Source organism: Haliotis rubra, unplaced genomic scaffold, assembly GCF_003918875.1.
Source record: "Haliotis rubra isolate DU_JTF1 unplaced genomic scaffold, ASM391887v1 Scf404, whole genome shotgun sequence".
Taxonomy (NCBI): domain Eukaryota; kingdom Metazoa; phylum Mollusca; class Gastropoda; order Lepetellida; family Haliotidae; genus Haliotis; species Haliotis rubra.
The window spans coordinates 814,104-841,465 of NW_025767085.1; the positions used below are offsets into that span (position 1 = coordinate 814,104).

Below are 27,362 nucleotides of genomic sequence, written 5' to 3' on the forward strand. Positions count from 1 at the left end.
ACTGATTCACTGACAGTGATCACATCGTGAAGGTAAGACACTACTTTGATTAGGATGACATGCATCCATTTGTACCGAATCCCGTCCTGAAGCAGTTATGGCTACCCACTTTCAGTGTGTCCACCAGGACCTCGGCAAACTGCCTGAGATGGGCTTGGATGGCGTCAAGGAGAAACATCAAACGCCCTGTGGTGTCCGATTACCTTCAAAGGTTCTGTTTGACATTGTGATGAGCGCGACATTCTTTTAATCTGAGAAAATTTCATTGATCGGATGAAAACTGCTCCATGTTACACAAGGTCAACTGAGATTCTGATACAGCTGAATACAGTTTACACACACCGAAACATTACATAGGGGAGGTTTGCTAGTGATACTATGATGTATCGCATTTGATTGCAAACTGGATCTGATAACATTGAACGCAATCTCACATAGTGTCAGTTGCTATTCCCCCATTTTGTCAAGCATTCATTGGCTTCAGTTCGTGGATGATAAACCCAGACCCTATTGTTCGAAGACACTGACAGCCAGCTTCCTCAAATGTTGTGACACCTCGGCCTTGGAATGCCTTGAGAGTGGATCTGAATCTGAGCATATTTGGAACATTATTGAACGTCATACACAAGCACTAGAGCCTTCAGCAGATCCGCCATGTGACGCAGGGGTGGAGGTTTGTGAACACTTTTCTCCCAACTATACCATTGAACCACGGGTGGCATCACAAATTCAAAGTAACATTTTCGCTGAGAAATTCCCACTCAAAATGGTTGTATGGCGTCCGCAATGCCAACTGGAGATACAAAATAGTCATTAACATGTCACCGCAGGTGAAAGTGGTTTCTTATTGTAGAGGGCTGTTCCATTCGTTTATTCTCACACAGTTAGTAATTTAATTACAACATCTGAGGTGCTCAATTGCTCGGTAATTAAAAAACAATATACCGTTTAGTTAATCAAACGTGTGCTCTTAAACCAAAATTAGTGAAAAATAAGGTGATCTTAATTCGTCAAAACGATCAGGGGATGAGTTGATACTGTCATTTACATTTTTGTTTTAATAAGTTACATAATTTAACAAATTAGTAAGTGATATGAAGCATATTGTAATGAAGTGCCAGTAAATGTGATATCAATATTTGTCAAACAAATAAAGCAAAACACTTTCTTGACAAGATTTTGTTTCACTCTGTCCTTACTGCAGGAAACCGATCAGCCAGCTCATTTCTTCCTGACATTATGTGAAATGAAAAGAATGGACACAAAAATCACTTTTACCACAATCTTGGTACCTAGTTGGGCACGAACTTGACTCATCCTGCTATCAAAGAAAATATCTCTTGAGTCAGTTTGGGACGAGTTGATAGTACGTCCAGTCAGCACTGTCTTGTTGTCCATCGGTCTCGGTGAACAGAAGCTCGCAGTTGATGGCCATCGGCAAAGCGTTCAGTAGGTAGTTCACGCCTTCACATTCCGCGTAGTTGAGACAGAAGGAGAAACAAGCTTGCAGAAATGATACAGTGAGCAACTTCATCCGCTGAGACGTCTTTCTTTTTCCTGGGTTTGCACGGAGGTCTCGGGAGTTAACTAAAACAACAACAGTTTCAGTCCCGTAAACATCTTCTTCACTACTACAATGTATATAAGCCCCATGGTCCTTTATGTGTTAGTGGTAATGGATGATTACGGATTGTCTAAAATGTTGTTAATTCCACCTCACAAAGGATTTCTATGATCATTTCAATCCTCAAATATATGTTTATCTGTTAATCTAAACTTACATATTTACATATTATTTATAACAGAAATAGGTATTAGTTGTATGATACTAACGAACAAATAGGCAACCAGCAACATTGCAACCAGTAGTTAACTCTTACAGTTAAGGTTATGACCGCAAATGTTCTGAAGGACGATCGGGGTAGGGAATTTGAAAGTGGGCGTCTTGAGGATCAGCAGTGCTTAATACCGCTACGATTTTTCAAACATTCATTCATTCGATGAAGTATGCTGCTTATAAGTCCCCAAATGACCATTTGAGTCACTGTTCCACTCTTCTTGCAGCGCTTGGCCATCAACAGCCATCGTTGCAGCATCCTATGACGGTGATGGACGTCCCTGGCATGTCGTGTTCAGTCTTTGAAAGGACCCATTGCTGGCCATGGCTTTCAGAGGAGGTTTTACTGCTGGAGGTGAGCATTGCGTTTAGTGAGCGGTGAGCAATGCATTGAGTGAGTGAGTATGGTTTTACGCCGCTTTTAGAACGATTCGAGCAATATCACAGCTGGGGGACATCATAAATGGCTTCACACATTGTATCCATGTGGGGAATCGAACCAGGATTTTCAGCGTGACGAGCGGACGCTTTAACCACTGGGCTACCCCACTGCCACGAATGCATTGACAGGCAAAACGTCGACCCGCACGCATTGTAAAATGTGCCATAAAGATGGTCAGCATGTCGTCCCGATAGTCCAAGTGGGTTCGCTCAGTCATAGTGATGCCACTCCGTAACTAATCGATCTACCCCCGAAATCTCACATGAGGTCTCAGATTGACATTGGCTTGATATTCATTTCCATATCGTCCGCGTCTATCAAACATGTGTAAAATGAAAGGGGACCAATCTGTAAATTTGACACGTGATCAGCGATGATTTCCCCCAATTTTGACGCTGTGGACACCTGTAACGGCAATATGACGATTTGTAATGGGTGGCACAACACTTGACCGTCGAACATACAGCTATGTATGTTGACCAATCGTCTCGTAGTACTCTAGTATCCAAATGAAGCGTTGCAGCAAATGTATCTACCGTTTGTGATCGATTTCGTAGAGCCTCGCGTGAGATCAATCGATATTATACTGTTGTCGCCAGACGCTCCTGACGTTGCAGATACTGAACTACTGGTTCATACACAAACAACGAATGAAATACAAAATCACATCTTTATGAAAAAACAGAATCAACAAGATTGCGAGAAACCTTCCCTTAAAGTGCCAAAGTCCCAAATTACACTTTACGTACGTGTGTTTTGGTGTTACTCGTTACAGGCATACACGTTCTTGCATTGGATTTGCAACGCCAAAAATTACATTACTTATATTTGGCATTACTATTTAAATTCATATTTCACAATCCTCTACGTTCTTCAAGAAAATATATAGGGTTCACGAAAAACATCGAGCTATCATTTAACAATGTCATCTTCACAAGAATCATTGACAATTAGCTGTAATAGCAAACAACTCCATGACACCGTCATCTTGGGTATTACCCGAGCAATCACCTGACAGTTTTCCAATTGTCTCGAATAACGGTGGCATGTAAGCTAATGCATTTGTTGTTGTTGACGATAGAGGTAACACCGAACCATCATTTGATATGATATCATCCTCCTCACGTATAAAGATCGGTTAGGAAACACCAACTTAAAATCTATTTCAATATTGTAAACAATTAATTGGACTGATTTGCCGAAAGAGCATAATTGTGTTACACAAAAATGCTTCAACGCTAACAAATGTACGTGTGTGTTTAGACATGATGTGTGCAAGAGATACAAACCTTGCGCCTGAGTGACCGAAGGGCGAACTTTCTGCAACGGAACAAATCACAATACGTACGTTTATATTGATATCAATGTACAATGTCAGCTTGCCATTCTTGTTACTGAACTGTAAAAGTTACAGCTATAGAATTATTCGGTCAATGAATTAATTTGTATTTAGCTGCTTTATTAGATATTCATTATACATTTTCAGCTTTTAGATACTCAACTCAATACCGACTATATCCTCATAATAATGATAATCAATAATAATACATCTATACTTTTCTATATAAGTAACTGAATAAGTAACTAAATATCATATATGTCAACCACAACAACATTGCATTAATATTTAATATATCTGTGTACTTACATCTCTATCATTGGCTTCAAATGCAATAGAGTATGCAATACAATGCTTGAAGCCCTGCAAATACACAGCCAACGGCTTTCCTTGTCTGTGTCTCAGGACTCTGGCCTCCGTATTATCTGTCACCAGATAGAAGCAGGCTGAAATATTGGTGCCCGTGACCGGTATCCACGAAGCTCCTGAGATGACAACGTCGTCCAACAGAATGTCGCCCACGCCATCGTTCTCAACCATGATGACAAGATATCTATGAGAGTCTGAGATCACTGTATCGTCCGGCACTGTGATTGTGTAGACGAGGTCTCTCAGTGGAAGAGGATGAAGCATGTAGTTGGACAAAGAACCCTGGATAGTGGGTGATTGACCTGATGCAGTTGTCATGGATACGACTGCTGGTTTAGACATTTCAATCAATTTGAACTGATTTCGCTGAATACGTAGTCTAGTTATCTCCCTTGCACTGGTAAGTCTTGACGTAGTTCCATCAAATAAGATGTCCGTGCCAGCTTGTGTGGAGACAATGTTTATGTAGTCCTTAGGATTAGATAAAGGTAGCCCAAAAGCAATGTATTTCGTGCCTATTTTGTCTAAACTTAACAGCTGAGTTATCTGCCCGTCCAAACACAGATTGCTAGATGATTCAGTCCTGTTTACTCCAGTCAAAACGGCAATGGGTTTGTTAGATGCAATGTACATTCCAGAAAGTTCATTAACGGACTGAATTTGAAACGTTTGGTTTTCCTGCAGTGTGATTGAAAACTCTCCTGATAATATCTGTGAGACTCCATTTACTTCTGCAGAAATGGTAGGATGCATGTCTGGAAGTGTGACCTTCACTTCAGTGTTTGGGAAAGGGGAGACTACTCCCACTGTAGCTGCAGATTGGGCATTGTAAGAGTCAGGCGCCACGACTACATACTCCTTTCCCAGTTGACTCGTCTCTTTCACTTGATACATATCAAGGTTCCACGGTTCGGCGTTTAGTGCCAATACTGTGACATCGTCGGAAGCCACGACGCGGATAATTCTGTTTGACGTCCTTGTCCCTGTAGGCATTTGAACATCAGCAGGCAGTGTGACCTTGGTTCTTTGTCCTGGGTCAAGCGTGAGGTTTTGGAAAGGAGCTGCGGTATTTAGGTACGGAACAAACACTTCAACTGTCACTGGCTGTGGACGCGATGAGGTAATGTAGAGGTACATGTTGTACGAATAGCCAACGAAGTTCTGTGTAAAAACCGTCACATATGTTCTTTCTGAAAGTGAAAAATATACTTAGTATCGTAGGCGAAGATAAATACCGTTCTTGGATGTGTTTGTATTCTTTCTAATCGTAAAAAATGTTGTATCAAACATCAGATCTACTTTTTGTGTAGCAGAATCCCGTGTACCATTCCGACTGTGTCATATCCATTCATAAATATATAACTACCAATGGTGATGACACCAAGTGTTCACCTAAAGGTGAACCAATCCGGTCCCGACGGGCGTACCAATAACAAACACTTGCAAAGCCAAGTTTAACGGGCCCTTGACTGCTGCAACCCTAAACACAGAACTTACTTACAACTCTAAATATATGATTCGCATGACGGTGTTTGGGATTTCTATCCAAAGAGCTTGCTCGATTGTCCATCATAAGTTGTGATTTTCTACCCATTGAACATACCTGGGATACCCTTGGTCTTCCATATGTCACCGACAAAGAACACACTCTCAACAAACTTGGTGCTGCTTCTCAGGAAGAGTGGGGTGGAATGAACCAAGCTGACATTGAACGTTCCATCGGGTGTATACCTCGTCGAATACGGGATTGTTTTGAGGACAAAAGCGAATTCAAACGATGTAAATTATTTGATGGACATCATGGACAGAAGGTTTTATGGCCGCTCATTGAAGGACCTTACGTACCTTACTGATGTTAATAGCACGTGTCATAAAGTAGTGAATTCCATCTCCGCTATGCAAGAGTGTCTAACCTGACTGTATAAGTCTGTATATATCCAAATAAGTAAACCCTCTCATCAACTAGTCAAGCAAAACCTGTGGTGTTATCTCGATGTCAATTATTAATAAATGAAGCTATACGTAAATAACAACAGATGACATAAGAGTTTTGATGAACCGAGATCGGGGCACTCACCTAAATAGTGCAAGGGAAATCGATGTATTTAGCATTTAAATAGAACCAATGCTTTCACAGAAACATTCTCACTCAGAGGTCTAAAACATAAACCATTGACAGCATCATGTAACTGAAGAGGATGGTTTCTCTTGAATTTGTGAATAACGATCAGTTCCTCATTTGACAAATCTGTTACAGTGTCAACGAGTGTGAACAAAGGTTTCAGTTGTTTATGAAGACAAGAGGTGCATTTATAATGGCGGCTTATGAAATATCATTATTTACCACAACTGCTTTACTTTTCTGATATCTCGAGCATGTATTGGTTGGTTTGTTAAAGGGGTTATTATATTTTTAAAAAATATTTTTTATTCCATTTTAATTCACAAATAAAGTACATATGACATAAAAGGCAATATATATGATATTATTGAGGCTTTGTAGGGTCATAACATTTTAAGAGGTTATGACATTGTTAGGTTTTGTTATTTCTAGCCATATTCACGATAGCTTATATTCTATTACTTCAACCGTTTACAAGTCATTCGGGTCACCAAGCATGGTAAGAGTTCCATTTGCATCTAAAGACAAACGTAGGTTATTGTTGTTAGTCATGGAAACATAATCAGTTGTTTGAAGACACATTTACTATGCTCTTTGCAGATGCTACTACAAACTGAAAGAGGGAAACATTTATCCAGGCTAGCGATGATTTGTCAGTTAGAATGGAAATGTAAAGAGTAAATCGTGCATTGTAAATCGACTGAGTGAGTGTATTCAGGCTACCATTCTGATAGATTAATCTACATCATGGAAGACGATTGAATGAGTGAATGGGTTTACTTTTACGCCGCACTCAGCAATATTCCAGCTATATGGCGGCGGTCTGTAACTAATCGAGTCTGGACCGGACATGAGCATGAGCATCGCTCTGCGCAATTGGGATACGATGACATGTGTCAAACATGTCAGCGAGTCTGACCACCCGATTCCGTTAGTCGCCTCTTACGACAAGCATTTGTTAATGAAGGTCAATTCTAACCCGGATCTTCACGGGTTCATGGAAGATGAAATAGAAACCAGCAGTGTGGAGCAATACCTGAACGGAACTACCTCCTATTTGTCGATTTATTCCCTATCTTAACGTCTGATCCTACAAAACGTTGTGTGTGCCCGTGCAAGATAATCTAAGGACGTTTTTACTTGCAGTGAGCTAGTATTGTGCGAAAAAAGCCAGTTGCGATGGTGGAGGAGAATACGTTAATGTGGTTTCAGCATTAGTATCAGTGACTGACTCGGGCCAAACAAACGAATGAATAATGGATTGACCAAAGACCTACGCATTCGAGAACACTGACACAGCTTTGATCATATCACAGACGGTAAGCGAGAGAGTTAGACACATCATCAGCATTTCAGTCGTGTCGTGACTATGAAAGCAATGAATGAATAAAAGCCATGCACGTTCCACAAAATACATGTCAGCTATCATTTAATACATACTACTATACAAAAAATACAAAATAAAAACGTGCTGTAATCAGCAGCAACTGAAAGTGGATTACCATGCCAGAGACTACAGGTCAAACATGTTGACGTAATTGGCTTGGCTGATTCATAAGAAGCAGATCCGGAATGAAGAGAGCGAAACTCCTGAAGGTTTACACATTACCCTTTCATAGACATTACTTAACTTAATATCTAATCACAGTCAGCGATGTCATTGAACTTGACAAAGTACTTTCTCATCAGTATCACGATCGGATACTGTATCTGAGGACGAAATAGTGGCAAAACACTAAGGAGGTACACTGTCATTTCTGTCATTACACTTTCGAATCATACCAAAGAACCATCTAGGTCCACGTAGTGACTACAATTTACCCATCAAAACACTATCCCTGGAGTAACTGCCGACTGAAGAGAGTGCCCCTTGGCAACGACTAATATTTAATATCAACAAACACTGCCACATTTGAAAACAATTTTCAACCAGCATGTGTACTAACATCAAGAAATTATCTTTGGTTTCATAGCACGAAAGTCTCCTTAAACTGTATTTTCCTACAAAATTACATAAATAATATTCATCCAATTTGAAATGTGCATAACTGGAGAGATCTTTTCCACTATGGAAAATATACTGGCGGAAATAGTCAATATTTATCATATGACATTCATTTACAAACAGCATACCTGATTACAAGAGACAAAGTGACATGCCCTAAGTAATAAACAATATCATCATCGGGTATGGCCACAATTTGTGTTAATACAGACGAGGTAGATGAGTAGTACTGGCGATACTAGATAATTTAAAACAGACCGTGGATCATTTCAATCAGATTATATTCATTCTTGAATGAGAAACTATTTTTAATTCAATAATGTTTGAATTATACACCAGTTACCATAATATTCTTGTACCAACTGCACATTTGTCTATATCAGTTATCCTTGCTCTGATGTGGTTGAATGTATTGCTTGTTATTCGTGTCACGTCATTGTCCCCTTGTGTAAATGCTGTGTTGTTTTGGTGATTCGCATATTGTTACATGTACTATTTATTGCTTTTGTGTTTCACAGCAGCTGATGTACTACAAATTCCCTTTCGGGCGAATAGACTATTATTATTATTATATATTAAGTACAGTTCATCTTTCATCGTATTCATGTACGATTTTTGAAAGCAGAATACACATAAAATTTTCTACAGAGCAGACTACATCCACACCATATCTTACTCTAACAAAGCATAAGTTACCTTCAGGAAAAAAATACTGAAAATACTCAGTTTTAGTTTCAAAGATAACTATGAAGACTTCGGCATTGGGGTGATGGAAATTAATACCCACTTTGGAAAAAATAAATATAATTCTTTAATTAGTCATAGAATCCCTACCTTGAACGCCCAAAACAGTTCCAGTCATTAACATACAGATTAGAATTGTCAGGCCATCGGTGGTAACCTTCGCCATGACGTCCTCTTCCATCAAATCACTCCTACACAGTGACACTCTTCTGTGCGTGTGATCGATCTGCTCTTTTGTGAATTTATATTTTCAGCCTACATACTGCATTATACATGTAAACTTGTCAGTGTGTACCTGTGTGTAACGTACCACAACTTTAGTCCTGTAACAAATACACAGGAAAGAAAGAACGAGACATCATATTGTATATTGTATTGTCCACAGAAGGACGCTTCTTTTTCTGTTTCATCAAAAGGAATTTGTTTCTGAGGATGGTCAAGACTGGTTACCCTTTTGCACTGACGTTCAATAGTATATTCTGATAATCCTTATTCTGATATTCCACTTGGCTGGACTAAATCAATCGTATATGTGACAGATATGTCTGAGGGCGAAACGGTGCTCAGCAGACTGTGACATCTGTAACCACCACTACGTAGGGAAATGCATGTTTGAAGTAATGACAGGACACTTAAATAAGATTCCTGTATATTCATATTGTTCCCGAAGCCACATCTTCTGAATACATAATGTTTGATTTAAGAAATGGGAAATTGGACATCTGTATGCCTTTAAAGATTCGGATTTCAATAGGTTATTATTACAAAGCACAATCGATATTTATCATGGTTTTCAGAACCGTATCACCGGCTTTCTTCTTACATCTATTGCTCAACGCATCAAGGTAAGATTCAACAATGAAGAGTACAGCACCACATGACCTGTGTCAGCGAAATATACATTAATTGTTAAGACTTTTAGCTCTGTGATCCTAGTGAATTACTAAGAAATAACTTCTTTGAGTGGCATTTAGAAGCTGGTATGATGAACAGGGACGATTTTTGTATGGACAGACAACTTTTTGCGACGTTTCCGTGTAGATGCTAACACCGTTATCCATAAAAAATCGTCCCTGTTCTAAGAAATAGTTCGTTAATTTGATACTAGCTTTTTGTTGAAATAAAATAACGAATTACACGTAAGCCGCCATTGAGGACATCACCTTCAGCATAAGCCTGAAATATGAATGACGAATACGTGTAGCCATAGTGTTTATTCATTGTCACTAAATGGTAAGTGGTACAAACATACTGTAATTGAGTGCCATTCCATCACTTAATATCATCGTTTGACTTGACTTGTTCTAGTTGTTCATGAGTAAAGAGTAGGACAGGACATATCCTGGAAATAAAGAGGACATAACAATAAGTGGAATAAGATCAGAATCAGTTTGGAACGAGTTGATAGTACGTCCATTCAGCACTGTCTTGTTGTCCATCAGTCTCGGTGAACAGAAGCTCACAGTTGATGGCCATCGGCAAAGCGTTCAGAAAGTAGTTCACGCCTTCACATTCCGCGTAGTTGAGACAGAAGGAGAAACAAACTTGTAGAAACGATACAGTGAGCAACTTCATCCGTTGTGACGTCTTTCTTTTTCCTGGGTTTGCACGTAGTTTTCGGGAGTAAACTGAAACAGATAACAGTTACTGTACCGTATAAATGTTTTGGGAAAACAATTATTTTGAATCTTTTAGGTTTATCATATCTACAATTTTAGAGTACAAAAACTAGTAGTAGTACACACAATGGGGCTACGAGACCAGGTACCCCCAAGGGCTCAATTTAAAAAGTCCCTAATCCCGTATCCCCATTGTGTATACTACTACTGAGGTGCATACTTGACGAAGAAGATGCAAACTTAACTTTTCGAAATAGCAATAACATGTGTACGACGGTATGGTAGAAGTAATCTTTTGTTGTTAAAATAAGATTTACAATGTCTACCCAAAGTGTCATTAAAAGCTTTATAATATTGACTTAATTCTAAAAGGTGGCATCGGTATGACATACGGATAGGGCGCAAATCCTGTTTCTCTTTGTCTTAAATCCAAACAGTGTTCTCGTGGATTTAACATGTTGCGTAATCGCCTGGACTTGCATTATTTCAGCCCCTATTCACATGAAGTGGTTACGCCATGCTATAAATGAAATACTGTAAGCTAGCGACGTCAGCAGGCCTCATGGTACGCTTGGCAAATCAGATAAAAGATGCTTTTCAGAAGTTGACGTTTTGCGTGAATATATTCTTCAATTTGAGTATGAATGAACATAATATGACGATGACAGCCAGGGACTAGAGTAGTATACACAATGGGGCTACGGGACCAGGTACCCCCCAAGGGTTCAATTTAAAAATTGAATAATTGGAAAGTCCCTAATCCTGTGGCCAAATTGTGTATACTACTACTGAGGTCCGTGCAAAATTTGATGAAAATCGGTCGAATAGTTTCTGAAATATTGACTTTTAAGTGAGCATGGGTCAGTTGGGAAAAAGGCTCGGGTCGCCTCGGGGGTGGTTGCTCCTCCAAGCGCTGTGGGAGGACGACTCGCAGTGCGAGTCTCTCTCACAGCTTGGAGTACGGGTGGCTGGCTGGCTGGCTACATTAAGAAGAAAAATAGGCATGCAAGACTGATAAAAAATCATGACGAGAAACTATCATCACACAGTGGGTGATGTGTAAGGGACTGTGTCGTGAGGTACGATCATCAACTCCTCTCTGACGAATGCTATCGGCGGTCCGTCTTTTATCAAGAGCACAAAAATGGTCAGGACTACTAGGATTGGTACTACCATTTTGCAAAATTCAAATAAGAGATTTGGTAGTTCCAATGTATAGCACTACATACAGCAGAAGATGGCAACTGAAACGACTTTCCAAAAAATGGCCCTGCTGGTCGAAAAGTCTGTAGGAGCACATCTACTCCCAGAAAACACTGAAGACAGCAATCTTGTGTCGAATATCGCCGGCGTCGACTATCTTGCTGGCCATCCTGGTAGAACAAATCTACAACCTTTGCAAAGTCTACCTACATTCGTAGACGATATATATGTTTGGCTACCTCCAACGCAAAGACTGCGTTTGCAAGAACGCCAAAGTATCCTGTATGACTGGAAGGGATGGTTCCGAACAACTCGTCAATTCCAGAATCTCCATCGCAGTACAAGAGTCTTTGGCGAACCCCAAACATGTGTAAACAAATATCCTACACATGATAGGAATACGAGAAGACAACTGTGAAGCAATACGGAGCACCATCGCTAAAATAGAGAGAGAGACTGGAAAGAAAGTGAAAGACAAGTGGCAAGAACTATATCCGGTAGAGAAGGCATACGCTTTATTCGTAGCAAAGATAGACGTTTCCGAAATACCCATCGGCGAGCTTCAAACGTCGATTCCAAAACTAGAATGCCAACTACTAGCACACGGCTATGGGCTGTATTCTATCGACTATACAAGAGATTTCTCTGGTGTGTTGGACCACAAGCGACTGTAGGAATACATTTGGAAGAAACATGGTCCGGGAGCAAATAGGTGAACATCTGGCAGACTATATGGATTGCCCACACCAAAACACTTGCGGAAAACTTTTAAGCATCCAGATGTGCAAACCCGTGGTTGTACTCGCATAGAAGTTTTGCTCTACGCACATCCACACAACTCGGAAGAAATAGCAAACGATTTGGTAGAACAAACTCTAGAGATGGTATCTCCTCCTGACACCAACTTGTTCATAGTACAACCACCAGCAAAACAATTGGAAAACCTATCGAAATGTCGAGACCACTGTCTTGTTCTGGCAGATCGCGCACAGGGCACCATATTCGTAGCTTGGTATGCACATTCAGAGACAGGTAGAATTTCTGGGGTCCGTATTGCTCCTACAAGAGCAGACGATGATGCTACGTGGGAGAAAGCGATAGAATGGGCTGTAGCCGATTTTGGATTCCGAGCATGTCCAATATTTCGGGTAGATATACTCTCCGCTACAGATACTGGTGTGGAGCTAGGTCCACTACGTTGCTATACAAAGGATCCCGATGCAAAAACGATACTGTCTGTTTAGTAGAAGCCCAACCCAGCTACATCCAAATGGAGCCGGTCCAAGTATTCTATTGCCTCCTTGCAAGACAGTACAGTGGGAATGGAGAACAGCCAAATGTAGCATTATAGGCAAGATTTCTTCCAAATTCCAACTGCAGGAAGTACCAGAGATTGCAAAAGACAGAGAAGTATATTCTGGATCTGCTAGGGATCAAGGAAAATGATTGCAAGAAATACAAGAAGAGCATGTGTGGAAGAATGGAGAAGAGAAGCATGGGCTATCCTAGAAGGCAGAAAGACAGCACGGCAGATAGAACAAGAGCAGTGTAGAGAAAAAAAGAACTGGAGCGACTAGGGGAAATAGTACGGGAGAAAAGGAATACACAAAGCGATCGGAAGAAGCTCGCAAAGAGGTAGAAACGTCTCTACGAAATACACAAACGAAAAATATAGCAGACGTTGCAAATACGACATGGTCACATTCTGGGATACCCCAAACAACCAGAAGGACAAACAGCCAGCATAGTACTCTTGTTGCAAAAAGGCGTAGAAATGCCAATTGTGGTTAGGGCAAACAAAATATTGGAGCGTGTGCTGGAAGAGAACCACGACTTTGTGGAGACGAAAAACCGTTTTGCTGTATGTTTGCCAAAGTGGCCTAGTATACGAGCTGGTTGGTCTATTGGGCCTTCCCCAGCCATTTGTCGTAGCTTTTGTCCACAGAAGAATATTCAATAGGGTTCTCTTTCCAGTATGCAGCCTCTGCTTTGTCGAATTCCTCGAATGGGAAGCGGAGTGGATTTCCTCTCTTGTACACAATATGCATTGCTGCAAAAATATGTAGTTCTATATACTATATTTCCAATTGCTTACACATATATTTTTTTTTTCTACAGCATGTGGTGGGGGTCGATATGTTTTGGCGTCTCGTAGACATGTTTGTGGACCAGTGTTGCGTGGTGAGCAGCGGCCGGCGGTGTGCTGGCATGCTTCCAGGTCTTGTAGACGACATTCCATTCAAACAAGGCGGCTAGCGAAAGGTAGGTCCACTTTTGGGTCGATTCTACCGTCTGCAGCACCTTCTCGATATCCGAACGTGTATCCTCCTCCTCGTCGATGCTTTCTATTTCCTCCCGGAGTTCGTTGTCATCCTTGTCCAGCCTCGACAAGATGTCGACCAACAAATTCGTCGTTCGCTGCACACCAGCCGACAACGTAGTCACGGTTTGCTCCGCACGAGCATCGAGCCTCCCAAGACGATAGTAGAAGTCCTGGCCGGTCGACAACTTTGGAGCTGTCTCGCTAGCGGACAAGATGTCCGCCGGTTATGCGACAGGCAATACAGTCGTACTGGAGTGCGTCGTGGTCGGAGTTATCTCTTCGGTGGGCGATGGGGTCGAAGGTTCTACAGCAGGCTCTTGCCATAGTTCGTACAGCCTTGTGGACCCAATACTAAAGCGCTTTTTGACCTCGCTTGCTTGTTGTGCAGGCCAACAGTGTATTCTTCGTTGCTGGCCAAGCCTCTTGGTATCCAACACGTTTTCCGTCCGTATTTGTCCGTAGTGGTCTCCACAAAGTCACACGCTCCAATCTTTGTTTGCCCAAACCACAATTGGCATTTCTACACCTTTTTGCAACAAGAGTACTATGCTGGCTCTTTGTCTTTCTGGTTGTTTGTCGTATCCTAGAATGGACCATGTAGTATGTGCAACGTCTGCTATATTTTTCGTTTGTGTATGTCGTAGAGACGTTTCTACCTCTTTGCGAGCTTCTTCCGATCGCTTTGTGTATTCCTTTTTCTCCCGTACTATTTCTCCTAGTCGCTCCAGTTCTTTTTTTCTCTACACTGCTCTTGTTCTATCTGCCGTGCTGTCTTTCTGCCTTCTAGGATAGCCCATGCTTCTCTTCTCCATTCTTCCACACATGCTCTTCTTGTATTTCTTGCAATCGTTTTCCTTGATCCCTAGCAGATCCAGAATATACTTCTCTGTCTTTTGCAATCTCTGGTACTTCCTGCAGTTCGAATTTGGAAGAACCTTGCCTATGGTGCTACATTTGGCTGTTCTCCATTCCAACTGTACTGTCTTGCAAGAAGGCAATAGAACACTTGGATCGGCTCCATTTGGATGTAGCTGGGTTGGTCTTCTACTAACAGACAGTATCGTTTTAGCATCGGGATCCTTTGTATAGCAACGTAGTGGACCTAGCTCCACACTAGTATCTGTAGCAAAGAGTATATCTACCCGAAATATTGGACATGCTCGGAAACCAAAATCTGCTACAGCCCATTCTATCGCTTTCTCCCATGTAGCATCATCATCTGCTCTTGTAGGAGAAATACGGACCCCAGAAATTTTACCTGTCTCTGAATGTGCATACCAAGCTACGAATATGGTGCCCTGTGGGTGATCTGCCAGAACGAGACAACGGTCCAGACATTTAGATAGGTTTTCCCATTGTTTTGCTGGTGGTTGTACTACGAACAAGTTGGTGTCAGGAGGAGATACCATCTCTAGAGTTTGTTCTACCAAATCGTTTGCTATTTCTTCCGAGTTGTGTGGATGTGCGTAGAGCAAAACTTCTATGCGAGTACAACCACGGGCTTGCACATCTGGATGCAGAAAAGTTTTCCGCAAGCGTTTGTTTGGGCTATCCATATAGTCTGCCAGATGTGCTCCCGGACATCTCCCGTTTCGAAATTGGAAAGAACCTTGATGTAGAGTTTTGTTATACGTTGTATAGCCATTCCAGGTCTTGACCCAAATACAGACGTGGGCCCCAACACTACCCATATTGTCTAGAATTGTATGACTGTTCGACTGCATAGCAGAAGATAAGTCTCCTTGCTCTTGGAAACCATGTTTCTTCCAAAAGTATTTCACCAGTTGCATGCGGTCCAGCACACCAGAGAAATCTCTTGTATAGTCGATAGAATACAGTCCATAGCCGTGTGCTAGTAGTTGGCGTTCTAGTTTTGGAATCGACGTTTGTAGCTTGCCGATGGCATTTCGCAAACGTCTATCTTTGCTAGGAATAGTGCGTATGCCTTCTCTACCGGATATAGTTCTTGCCACTTGTCTTTTGCTTTCTTTCCGGTCTTGGACCGCCTCCGTGGTGTAGTGGTTAGAGCGTCCGCCCGGAGAGCAGAAGGTCGCGGGTTCGATCCTTGGCCGTGTCATACCAAAAGACGTTAAAATATGGTACTTGTTGGTCCCTGTCTGGCGCTCGGCATTAATGGGTACAACAAGGACTGGTCGGCTCGGAGTCAGTATTATGTGTCTGAGTGGGGTATTCATGCTTCACTGCGGCATGGTATCTCAGTGGGCTAGCACTATAAAACCAGCTTCAGTCTGGGCTAGTACAAGCAGCCGCACATACACATACACATGCATGCACGTCGTCATATGAGTGAAATATTCTCAAGCACGACATTAAACCCAATTTCACCTCACCTCTTTCCAGTCTCTCTCTCTATTCTAGTGATGGTGCTCCGTATTGATCCACAGTTGTCTTCTCGTATTCCTATCGTGTGTAGGATATTTGTTTGCACATGTTTGGGGTTCGCCAAAGACTCTTGTACTGTGATGGAGATCTGGAAACGACGAGTTGTGCGGAACCATCCCTTCCAGTCGTACAGGATACTTTGGCGTTCTTGCAAACACAGTCTTTGCGTTGGAGGTAGCCAAACACGTATATATCGTCTACGAATGTAGGTAGACCTTCCAAAGTTTGTACATTTGTTCTACCAGGATGGCCAGCAAAATAGTCGACGCCGGCGATATTCGACACAAGATTGCTGTCTATAGTGATTTTTAGGAGTAGATGTGCTCCTACAGACTTATCGACCAGCAGGCCCATTTGTTGGAAAGTTGTTTTGGTTGCCATCTTCTGCTGTATGTAGTGCTATACATTGGAACTACCAAATCTCTAATTTGAAATTTTCGACTACTGTTGCGGGGGGAAAATGCAAAATGGTAGTACCAATCCTAGTAGTCCTGACCATTTTTGTGCTCTTGATAAAAGATGGACCGCCGATAGCATTCGTCAGAGAGGAGTTGATGATCGTACCTCACGACACAGTCCCTTACACATCACCCACCGTGTGATGATAGTTTCTCGTCATGATTTTTTATCAGTCTCGCATGCCTATTTTTCTGCTCCACAGCACTCGGAGGAGCAATCACCCCGAGGCGACCCGAGCCTTTTTCCCGACCGACCCATGCTCACCCATTTTCATCAAATTTTGCATGGACCTCAGTAGTAGTATACACAATTTGGCCACAGGATTAGGGACTTTCCAATTATTCAATTTTTAAATTGAACCCTTGGGGGGTACCTGGTCCCGTAGCCCCATTGTGTATACTACTCTAGTCCCTGGCTGTCATCGTCATATTATGTTCATTCATACTCAAATTAAAGAATATATTCATGCAAAACGTCAACTTCTGAAAAGCATCTTTTATCTGATTTGCCAAGCGTACCATGAGGCCTGCAGACGTCGCTAGCTTACAGTATTTCATTTATAGCATGGCGTAACCACCTTCATGTGAATAGGGGCTGAAATAATGCAAGTCCAGGCGATTACGCAACATGTTAAATCCACGAGAACACTGTTTGGATTTAAGACAAAGAGAAACAGGATTTGCGCCCTATCCGTATGTCATACCGATGCCACCTTTTAGAATTAAGTCAATATTGTAAAGCTTTTAATGACACTTTGGGTAGACATTGTAAATCTTATTTTAACAACAAAAGATTATTTCTACCATACCGTCGTACACATGTTATTGCTATTTCGAAAAGTTAATTTTGCATCTTCTTCGTCAAGGTGGAGTGGTGTTGGGATACTAGTACCTTAGATGCATTTTACTGAACAAATATAAATAGATGCTCATTTGTTATGTTTTTGTTCGAAATACAAACCTTGTAATCGGTTGGCTTCAGGGAGAAGTTTCTGAAACGAAATGAAATAAAAAATAACATCATAGAAGCACTATCAATAAATCTCAATGCTGAAACTCCGTTGATTTGGACGCCTTTTAGTTGGACATAGACTGTTGGTTTCATTGATAGCGTGTAACCAACTTCAAACAAACAACAAACATAACATCCGCTGTAACTCAACAAAGCAGTCGTTCATGCTGAGGTTTCAAATACATGCAATAGATTACTCTGCTAATTTATGTATATACGTTCAGGTGTCAACAGACATTAACCAATGTTTGACAGTGCCTGTGTTTATGCAGTTGTTGAAATAGCTACCAGGTGTTACTTTGACACAAAATGTATATATTAACCATAAGATTAGAACTAAATGAAGTCATGCAATGTTTGTGCCAGAATGCAAATATCACTTCACATAAAGCCCAGCAGCATTGACGCCATTCTAATTGCTTACGGTTGGAATGACGTCACATTCTAAGCTATAACAAAACAAAGTTGGCGTCATTCTACAATTAAGATTTTCTAAGACGGCGGTCGTGATTAATTCATCCATCAAAGGGAGTAAGAACTGACTCTCAATAAACAAAATAATGCAGGCAATGTGTGCCATGCATTCTGATGTTACTAAATTCTAGTGTAAGAATAAGGATAAAGCCTGTACTTATGTCGTTATACTGCTGTTCAGAAGGGCTGCTGATGGTTAAATCGTTCTCTCGTCCCGCCGAACATCCAGGTTCGATTCTTCACATGAGTACAATGTGTTAAGCCCATTTCTTTTGTGCCCATGTGGTGGTATTGTTGAAATATTGCTACTAGCGACGTAAAACCATGCTCATCCACTCCGTTCACAAGGTGTGTTGGGATGAAACAACTGATCCTGCTTTGTCATGGGCTAAGATTGCAATAGTCATATTACCATGTCATCATACCGGGTTCCCATGTTGCTGCCTGAACAGGGGCCTATTCAAATCAAAGACACTCGCCTAAGGTGAAAGCACGTGGTCCATATGCTTCCGTGTGGAGCAGGACCTAAGCCCTAGAAAATCTCTCAGGAAGATGTTGAATGCGATCAACTTTATGGATGGGTGGGTGGATTGATAGATGGATGGGTAGATGGATGGATGGATAGTTATACCCTTAAAGATAAATTTGATCGACTGATTTTACGTGCTTCCTTGAGGATAAGCTTATCGTAGAAAGGAAATAACTCTTCATGCTGACATTGCTGACATGCATCTACGTGGCTTCGGGACATCATTACTGATGATATGCTTGACAATACTATTTAGTATCTTGACAAGGCAAGTGTCCACTGTATTTATATATTACTGTGAATCCCGGTTTCCATGTAGTGTTTTCAGTTTATTACATGTGCATAGGTAATTGCTGACGGCGGAGACCAGTTACAAAGTCTATGGTAAATCAGGCTCCAAGCAATGATAAGGCAACTCTGTGAAATACCATGTATCATGAATATAATGATTATTATAAAATTACCGCGTAAGTGCTCAGTTTATCAGCGTCAAAGTATCTATGGAATGTCATATCCCGGTAAAATGTCTTGATCATTGCAGGAATCAATCCATCAACCAAACTCCCGAGGCAAGTTTAAAGGATCTCAGAAACAGTTGATTACCTCACTCAAACGTCATGGGAACAGGATGTCTATCAGGAGTTATGTCTCCCATCTGGTAATGATTCAACGTGGAAATTTGATTTCCTATCTTTAAGAATACTCTGGAAAACTGCCGACACAACAGTCCTTCATCCATTCCCTACCAATGCTTCGCATGACTCCCAGTGACCACACCTGCATATTTAACAGTTATGCCCGTGTTTTTTATGCAGCAAGGCAATTCTGAGTCGGTTGTCACGTTCGACAAGCCGCTATTTGGGAAAGCACTGACGGCAATGAAAAATGAACCAGTGACAAGTGATCTAAAAGCAGCCATGCCAGGACTATGAGCTTTCCATATAGAAACCATTGTTCATGGCATGGGTGCCTCAAATCTAAATTAACTCCTTGAAATTGCCATATAGGGTATACATTTTGGTTGTCAAAACTATCTGAAAGTGAACACTCAAGGTCCAAACGGGACAACAAGCAACAGGGTCATATCAGAATGTGTTCCTCACAAGACCAGCTTATGCAGACATCAGCATGACGATGGAACAGTTGACAGACACTGAATTCAACACTTGTGATCTACACAGAGAAGACACACAAACAAGAAACATTGACACCAAGTCAATGCTATCTTTCTTTGAGGACCGAAATGTATTTGCAGAGGATCCAACTTTGGTGTGCCAGCAGATGCATGTGTAATGTTGACAGTGCTAAGGAATCTGGCTTCTGTGTACTCAAATAAATTGTTCCTCAGAATATACAGAGCTACACATTTGATGACATTTCGGAAGACTTCAGGTGTGAAGCCTGTAGCTTTCTCTTTTCATTTGACTGTTTGGCTTTCCACAGAGAGGCACATACGTCAACACCTGCAAATGAAATGTGGACCTTCGCTGTAAGTGACATGGTCATGTAAGACCTGTCAAACTTGTCGAACTTTGCTCGATTTTCAGAAGTATTTCAGATGAAAATTTATAAAAAGAAAATATGACCACTCGGTGTTACTAGTTGTGTGGAAATTAGCAGCGTGTTGACGTCATGTCATGTCTGTTTGCAACGCCATGTTGAATTGGCTAATACAAGCAACAGTGTAGTTTCGGTGGTTTTGTGATAGTCCAAGGATGCACTTGCATCTACCATTCTCAATCGCTTCAACCCCTGATGCGATGATGTTGCACTGGCATCAAGATGTCTTCTGATCATACTGATGTTGTGGATGTGTTAATATTCTCTTGCAAATTCAGCTTTAGATTCGACAGGGCCAAAACCGGACTACAGCTTGTGATAGACCTCCGTCTATTCACTCGCCTCTGCCTGTAGCAAAACTACTGAATATCACTGCATGTAGTTAGATTACAACTGGGACAGTTGATGACCCAAACGCCAGAAGTACTGTTGCATCAGCTATTCTAAAGCACCTTCTGATGACCTTCCAGGGGAAAACCGGCAAGTGAAAAACGTTATACAGATTACAATGAAGTCTACATGAAATGAGATAGGGCTAATTAAACTATGAAATTGTAATGTGATTACACACATGACTGATGTTCAGTTAAATCAGATAATTGTCTGACATTTTCAAGCCAGGTCTGGGCGGTGTGTGTGTATAAAATTTCCGATACTGAAACGACTAAAATTCATCATGTTGCTATTTTCTACGGTTGCATATTTTGGGCTAAACATTGACTGAACTGTCAATATCAAATACCTCCACAAAACAACATTGCATTAAAATGTTTCTGTTTGCTTACTATTTAATATATCTGTGTACTTACATCTCTTTCATTGGCTTCAAATGCAATAGAGTATGCATTACAATGACTGAAGCCCTGCAAATACACAGCCAACGGCTTTCCTCGTCTGTGTCTCAGGACTCTGGCCTCCGTATTATCTGTCACCGAATAGAAGCATGCTGAAATATTGGTGCCCGTGACTGGTACCCATGAGGCTCCTGAGATGACAACGTCGTCCAACAGAATGTCACCCACGCCATCGTTCTCAACCATGACGACAAGGTATCTTCGAGGGCTGGAGAAAGCCGTGGCGTCCGGCATTGTGATTGTGTAGACGAGGTCCCTCAGTGGAAGAGGATGGAGCATGTAGTTGGACACATCACCCTGGATAGTGGGTGATTTACCTGATGCAGTTGTCATGGATACGACTGCTGGTTTAGACATTTCAATCAATTTGAACTGATTTCGCTGAATACGTTTTCTAGTTACCTCCCTTGCACTGGTGAGTTTTATCGTAGTTCCATCAAATGAGATGTCCGTGCCAGCTTGTGTGGAGACAATGTTTATATAGTCTTTAGTATCAGACAAAGGTAACCCAAATGCAATGTATTTCGTGCCTATCTTGTCCAAACTAAGAAGCTGGGTTATCTGCCCGTCCAAACACAGACCGTCGGAAGATTTTGTCCTGTTTACTCCAGTCAAAACGGCAATGGGTTTGTTAGATGCAATGTACATTCCAGAAAGTTCGTTAACGGACTGAATCTGAAACGTCTGGTTTCCCTGCAGTGTGATTGAGAACTCTCTAGATAATATCTTTGGGGCTCCATTTATTACTGCAGAAATGGTAGGATGCATGTCTGGAAGTGTGACCTTCACTTCAGTGTTTGGAAAAGGGGAGACTACTCCCACCGTAGCTGCAGATTGGGCAGTGTAAGAGTCCGGCGCCACGACCACATACTCCTTTCCCAGTTGACTCGTCTCTTTCACTTGATACATATCAAGGTTCGACGGTTCTGCGTTTAGTGCCAATACTGTGATATCGTCGGAAGCCACGACGCGGATAATCCTGTTTGACGTCCTCGTCCCTTTAGGCATCTGAACATCAGCAGGCAATGTGACCTTGGTTCTTTGTCCTGGGTCAAGCGTGAGGTTTTGGAAAGGAGCTGCGGTGTTAAGGTACGGAACAAACACTTCAACTATCACTGGCTGTGGACACGATGAGCTGATGTACAGAGACATGTACAATGGCGTGCTTGCAGAGGCGGCCCGTAAGTTCTCAGTAAACACCGTCACATATGTTCTTTCTGAAACCGAGAATTACATATTGATCAGTACAACAAATCAATCATCCATGCCGTACATGCATTAGCCTCGATTTTGTTGGTTGGAATCCTTTACAGAGTTGATCCATTAAGCAAAAACGGCATTGTTAAGCCATGTATTTAGAAATTAGACAATGTCTGACTAAACGAATTCGACCTTTCTCTCTAAATAATATTTATTTATTTATTTATTTATTTATTTATTTATTTATTTATTTATTTATTTATTTATTTATTTATTTATTTATTTATTTAAATATTTATTTAAATATTTATTTAAGCATATAAGATAAACATGGAAGAGATGGGTTGGCATGGACACTTGGCGTGCTTGCGGATGCATGCTTCATCGCTAATCTTACCGGATGCAGATAATCACAAAGTCATGAATGCCCTACATTTCTCATAGATTTCATGAATGGGGAAGCCCAGACTTTTCACATGTTGCTCTCTCACTACCCGTCAGATGACATTTGCAAATGCATGACAAATTATCATGAACCTACGCAATTGGGATACGATGACATGTGTAAACCAAGTAAGCGAGCATGACCACCCTGATCCCGGTAGTGATATTGTTCTTCAACCAAAGCCATTTTTTTTAAAACATGAGTCATGTAAACCCTATATTTTTATGGAAGTACAATGTAACTTCCAGTGGTAAAATGGGCGATTGTGATCGTAGAATGGCAGACCGGATGTCTGGTACAACGAATCTTGATCTGAATTTACGTAGGTTTCAATAGGGCCTGTGGGTTTCAGTGTGGCCTGTGGGTTCCAGTATGGAGCCAAACTATTTCGTCACAGCGCCTCTCGTTTAAAATCAATTCAGATCTATAGAAGAGGGAGAGGTTTGAACAAACAAAATAAATGCACATACCATCAGACGTCAGTGTCTTAGTGTACACTAAATAATGGTGTGAATTATGATAGAAATGTAGCATATATCTACGTCATGGCTTTTAGAGTGACTTTTTTAATTACCTATACATCGCCATTTTCGCTGTGTAACTAAAATCATTCTTTCTACTGAAAGATTATTTAAAAAATCAACCGCGTGAATTACAAATGGATAAGTAGACGAATCTGTGAATGATATTTACACGGGTCTGGACAGATCTTGCTAGTACCTGCCGCTGAACGAATTATACTATAAATATAATGACTTGAGACAAAACTGTTTGAATAACCTTAATACTAAAAGCAGCGTCCACGGCACGATCCCCACTATTAGCTTATGAATGTATTGGTGCATCATTATCAAAGTCTGTTCGAAAATATGTCAGTGTATCCTGCCTCCTGTAGTAGCCGTCACAAACACTGCACTTTGGGCAATCCTGTGTTTACCTGAACAACAGGAAAACATATGTTACAAGTTAGAAATTGGGAATTTCATTGGACAAGTGCCATTAAAGTTTTATTAAATGGTATTTTGAGGCTTTGAATGCTATTACAGTCACCATTCTCTTTAAACACAGTAACGTATGATACAACGACAAATTGGGAATCACATCTCTGATGCATACATTTGGAAATATAGAACGCATGTCTCCCGTAACACTTTTTTCAAAATTTACTGAGGCCATAAACAACCTTCTAGTAAGAATCATATCAGGCTAGTCTTTAAATATTATTATTATAGTATATTTATATAGCGCACATATCCACGCAACTAGTGCATGCTCAAGGCGCTGGTACTTTTTCCCTCGATCATTGGATGTCAATCTCAACGGCACATCGTATTATCGATCCCAACTCCCAACTTGCTGTCACAAGGCGCACTGAGTTATTGTGGCTTTCCCATCCTTTTCCGAGGTACCTATTCACAGCTGGGTGGACTGGGACACATAATCACAGTACTTTGTCCAAGTTCACTGCACGTTGCTGTACCTGCAACTAGGTGATTGCACGTATTCATGTGGCCACCATCTGGTCATATACCAACGGATTCGTGGGTTCTTTTAAGTGCACAGGGTTGTGTACTGTACACTATGGGTTGTGACAACACTGAAAGAGTCCACACACAAAGTTGACTCCAAGGTTTTTACACCCGGTCACAGGTGGGCTCGATCCCGACACCTCAACCTCGCTGGAGCACAGCTCGCCCACCGTCCCCTAGATAAAGGGCATGCTTCATTGTACTCAATGTACACATTTGCCATTTGAAGTCCTTTGGACAGTGTTTTGTCTATTTCACTGCTCTTTCAAATGGCTGAATAAGCTTTGGCCATTATTGATTATGTCAAACCTTTGATATACCTGAAGCGTATGTTAAGCTTTCGGTCAAAGTCGCTTATTTGGGGGGCTATGAAAACTCCACTACTTGTGCCTATCATGTCATGTCACATGTCCAAACATCTCTATTGCTGACAATAACGACATCGTTACGGATACTGCAAAAGAGTAGGCAATTCAGGATAATCCAAATGTCTGTTCGGATTGGCTAAGTGGAAAATGTAATTTGACCAAGGAATTCTCTTTACACTTGAGGTGCATCGATGATCATTTGATAACCGTTAAATAACCAACCTTTACCATACTGGCATATTTTGGGAGCAAACTACTCAGAAAAGTGCTGAAAAACATGGCCAAAAACTGAAAACAAATATAACTGCCAAACGGTACGTTTTAGCGACTTGACCCGTCCAGGCAATATTGTTGGGAATTCGATTGTGCATCTGTACACGAAATTTGGAAGTGTTGGAACAATTAGTTCTTGAGATATTTGCTGTCAAACGTTGAAATTTTGGAATTAATTTTGAATTATGTCCCCTTTGCTATTGGGCCAAGAGCCTAGAGATTTTTAAGGGGAATATATACACCTCGGTGCGCATCTGTGTGATTTTTTGTAAGCGATTCGGAGCATTGGTTTAGGAGTTATGTTTGGTACAAAAATCGGCGGAATAATAAATAATAATAATAATAATAATAATCCGAACGATTACAATAGGTCTCCTGCCTAGAGGCAAGGAGCCCTAAAAAAAGAGAGAGAAAGACTTCAAAAGGTGACCATTTTATATAACTACACTTTGAAGCATTTCGAGTCGGGGATCATCAGATTTTTTGCAATCTTTACCCCCGCAAAGTCACGAGGGCCTGTTATCAGTGTATGCAAACAGCTGGTGTTATTGCCATACAGGTAGAACACACACAGGCCTGCGATATAGTAAAGACCGCGGTTAATTCTGAAGACTATGGAAAGGATTATGATATTTTTATTTACTTTTGTTGTACTATATAAGCTTTCCCGATTTACTCACCCTTTAAACTGGAAACGGGGAATACGTTTCCGTGTTGCTTTTGGTGAACAGTTGACTAGCCAATATATGTGTTTATGACGGTTGCCAGAAGTGGGGCAGGACACCTTTCCCGTATCTGGTATCATCACCATTGATAGGGATTCAAAACCGCATGCCCATGATGTAGACGGAATAGTACAATGGACTCTTTTAACAGAGATGGTTAAAAGGTTTTGACGCTTGCAATGACAACATAAATAAAATCTTTGATGTCGATCCATACATGGCAGAAAAAGAAGCTTCTACATCCTTGCGGGAACTTTTAACTGAATTTATTATTTATTGTCTCGTTTGTTCAGAGGCAACCGTCACATTGCAACAAACATGCTTAATTACTCATTTAAATAAATTGTGTAAGGTACGCTTCTTATGCAATGCATACTGACCTCTCGCAAACCCTTGTGTCAGTGAGTTTAGGCTACCGAGCTAGTTTCCTTGAAGGTCTAGTGGACTTTGTTCAGGACACTGGTTATTCTCTGTCACTGGCCGTCTTCCACAGTGTTTTCGAGCTCGCCGCGTGGTATTGCGTCATTTCACGTATTACAGTGACCACCAGCGGCAAAGGATAGGCTCAAGTCCTTGCGAGCATCTGATATAATACACTATTTGGTAATGATGTATAAACAACTGATACAGTCGACATCCTACAATCAACCTGGCATGGATGTTTTATTGATAAAGAACGCGTTTAGTTTCTGTAAATGTAACTTCTATGCATCTCAGATCACAACATAACCTACCAGCGTTCAAGCCACAAATGAAAACGCATTTGTTTAGTGTTGCCTGCCGTACTTGAACAATGTCTTTCCAGACTCGTCTCCAGCGCTTTTGAGTGGCACATGCCAGAAACTAGCGCTATATAAAGATTTTATGTATGTATATATGTATGTAATATGCATGTGTGCGTGTGCCTGTGCGTGTGTGTGCGTGCGTGCGTGCGTGCGTGTGTGTGTGTGTGTGGGGTGGGGTTAACAGCCAGTCCAACTTTCCATCGTATCAGTGTTTAGCACACATTCGTTTGGTCACCCAGCAACGGTCATAGTATATTTCTCTCTCTCATTACTGGGTGAGGTGGGGTAGCCGTTGTGGTTAAAGGGTTCTCTCGTTGCGCCGAATATCCGGGTTCGATTCCCCACCTGGGTACAATATGTGAAACCTATTTCTGGTGATATTGTTGGGATATTGCTAAAAGCGGCGTAAAACCCAACTCACTCACTTTCTCAGTAAGACATGGAACAATGATTGTGCCAACCAGCTGGAGAACCAACCATACAATCGATACATATACACAGATCAGTCACACACAACCATTGTCTGATACATCGGAACAAATTCATAATCTAAACTGTCTGTGCAGCAACTCAGAACATGCATGCTACAATCCAGCTTGTCTAGTCCACAATATGTGTACAGAGACAAAAACTTACCATGTTACACTTCAAGTCGACAGACATAAATCACATTACTAAACACCCAGTACAAGTCAGCTCTTCAACCTTAGTATTGATAAATTTGCACAACACAGCGGCGTCAAC

The 27,362-nt window shown here is 41.2% G+C and overlaps 2 protein-coding genes across 2 annotated transcripts in view; both read right to left on the reverse strand.

The window, feature by feature from the left end:
* Positions 1-230: 230 nt before the first annotated feature.
* On the reverse strand, positions 231-9,029 carry LOC124287687. The gene is made up of 4 exons (XM_046724193.1): positions 8,949-9,029; positions 3,928-5,177; positions 3,569-3,599; positions 231-1,587 (listed from the first exon to the last, which is right to left on the reverse strand). The coding sequence occupies exons 1-4, from the start codon at positions 9,022-9,024 to the stop codon at positions 1,346-1,348; spliced, it is 1,599 nt and encodes a 532-aa protein (XP_046580149.1). The 5' UTR covers positions 9,025-9,029; the 3' UTR covers positions 231-1,345.
* Positions 9,030-10,078: 1,049 nt separating this feature from the next.
* LOC124287686 overlaps positions 10,079-27,362 on the reverse strand; it is a 28,890-nt gene continuing 11,606 nt past the window's right edge. The window contains exons 2-4 of the mRNA XM_046724192.1: positions 21,249-22,510; positions 17,826-17,856; positions 10,079-10,486 (exon numbers count right to left, since the gene is read on the reverse strand). Of these exons, the coding sequence (XP_046580148.1) occupies positions 10,245-10,486; positions 17,826-17,856; positions 21,249-22,510 (1,535 nt within the window). The 3' untranslated portion in view covers positions 10,079-10,244. The remainder of the gene's footprint in view (positions 10,487-17,825; positions 17,857-21,248; positions 22,511-27,362) is intronic.

Bases quoted from the DNA above. Each gene is read 5' to 3' on its own strand.
- LOC124287687 (XM_046724193.1), bottom strand. From the start codon at position 9,024: ATGGCGAAGGTTACCACCGATGGCCTGACAATTCTAATCTGTATGTTA. The intron at 5,178-8,948 runs GTAGGGATTCTA...TTTCACTTTCAG, and splicing joins AACTGTTTTGGGCGTTCAAG to AAAGAACATATGTGACGGTT. The intron at 1,588-3,568 runs GTTTGTATCTCT...TTGTTGTTTTAG, and splicing joins TTCGGTCACTCAGGCGCAAG to TTAACTCCCGAGACCTCCGT.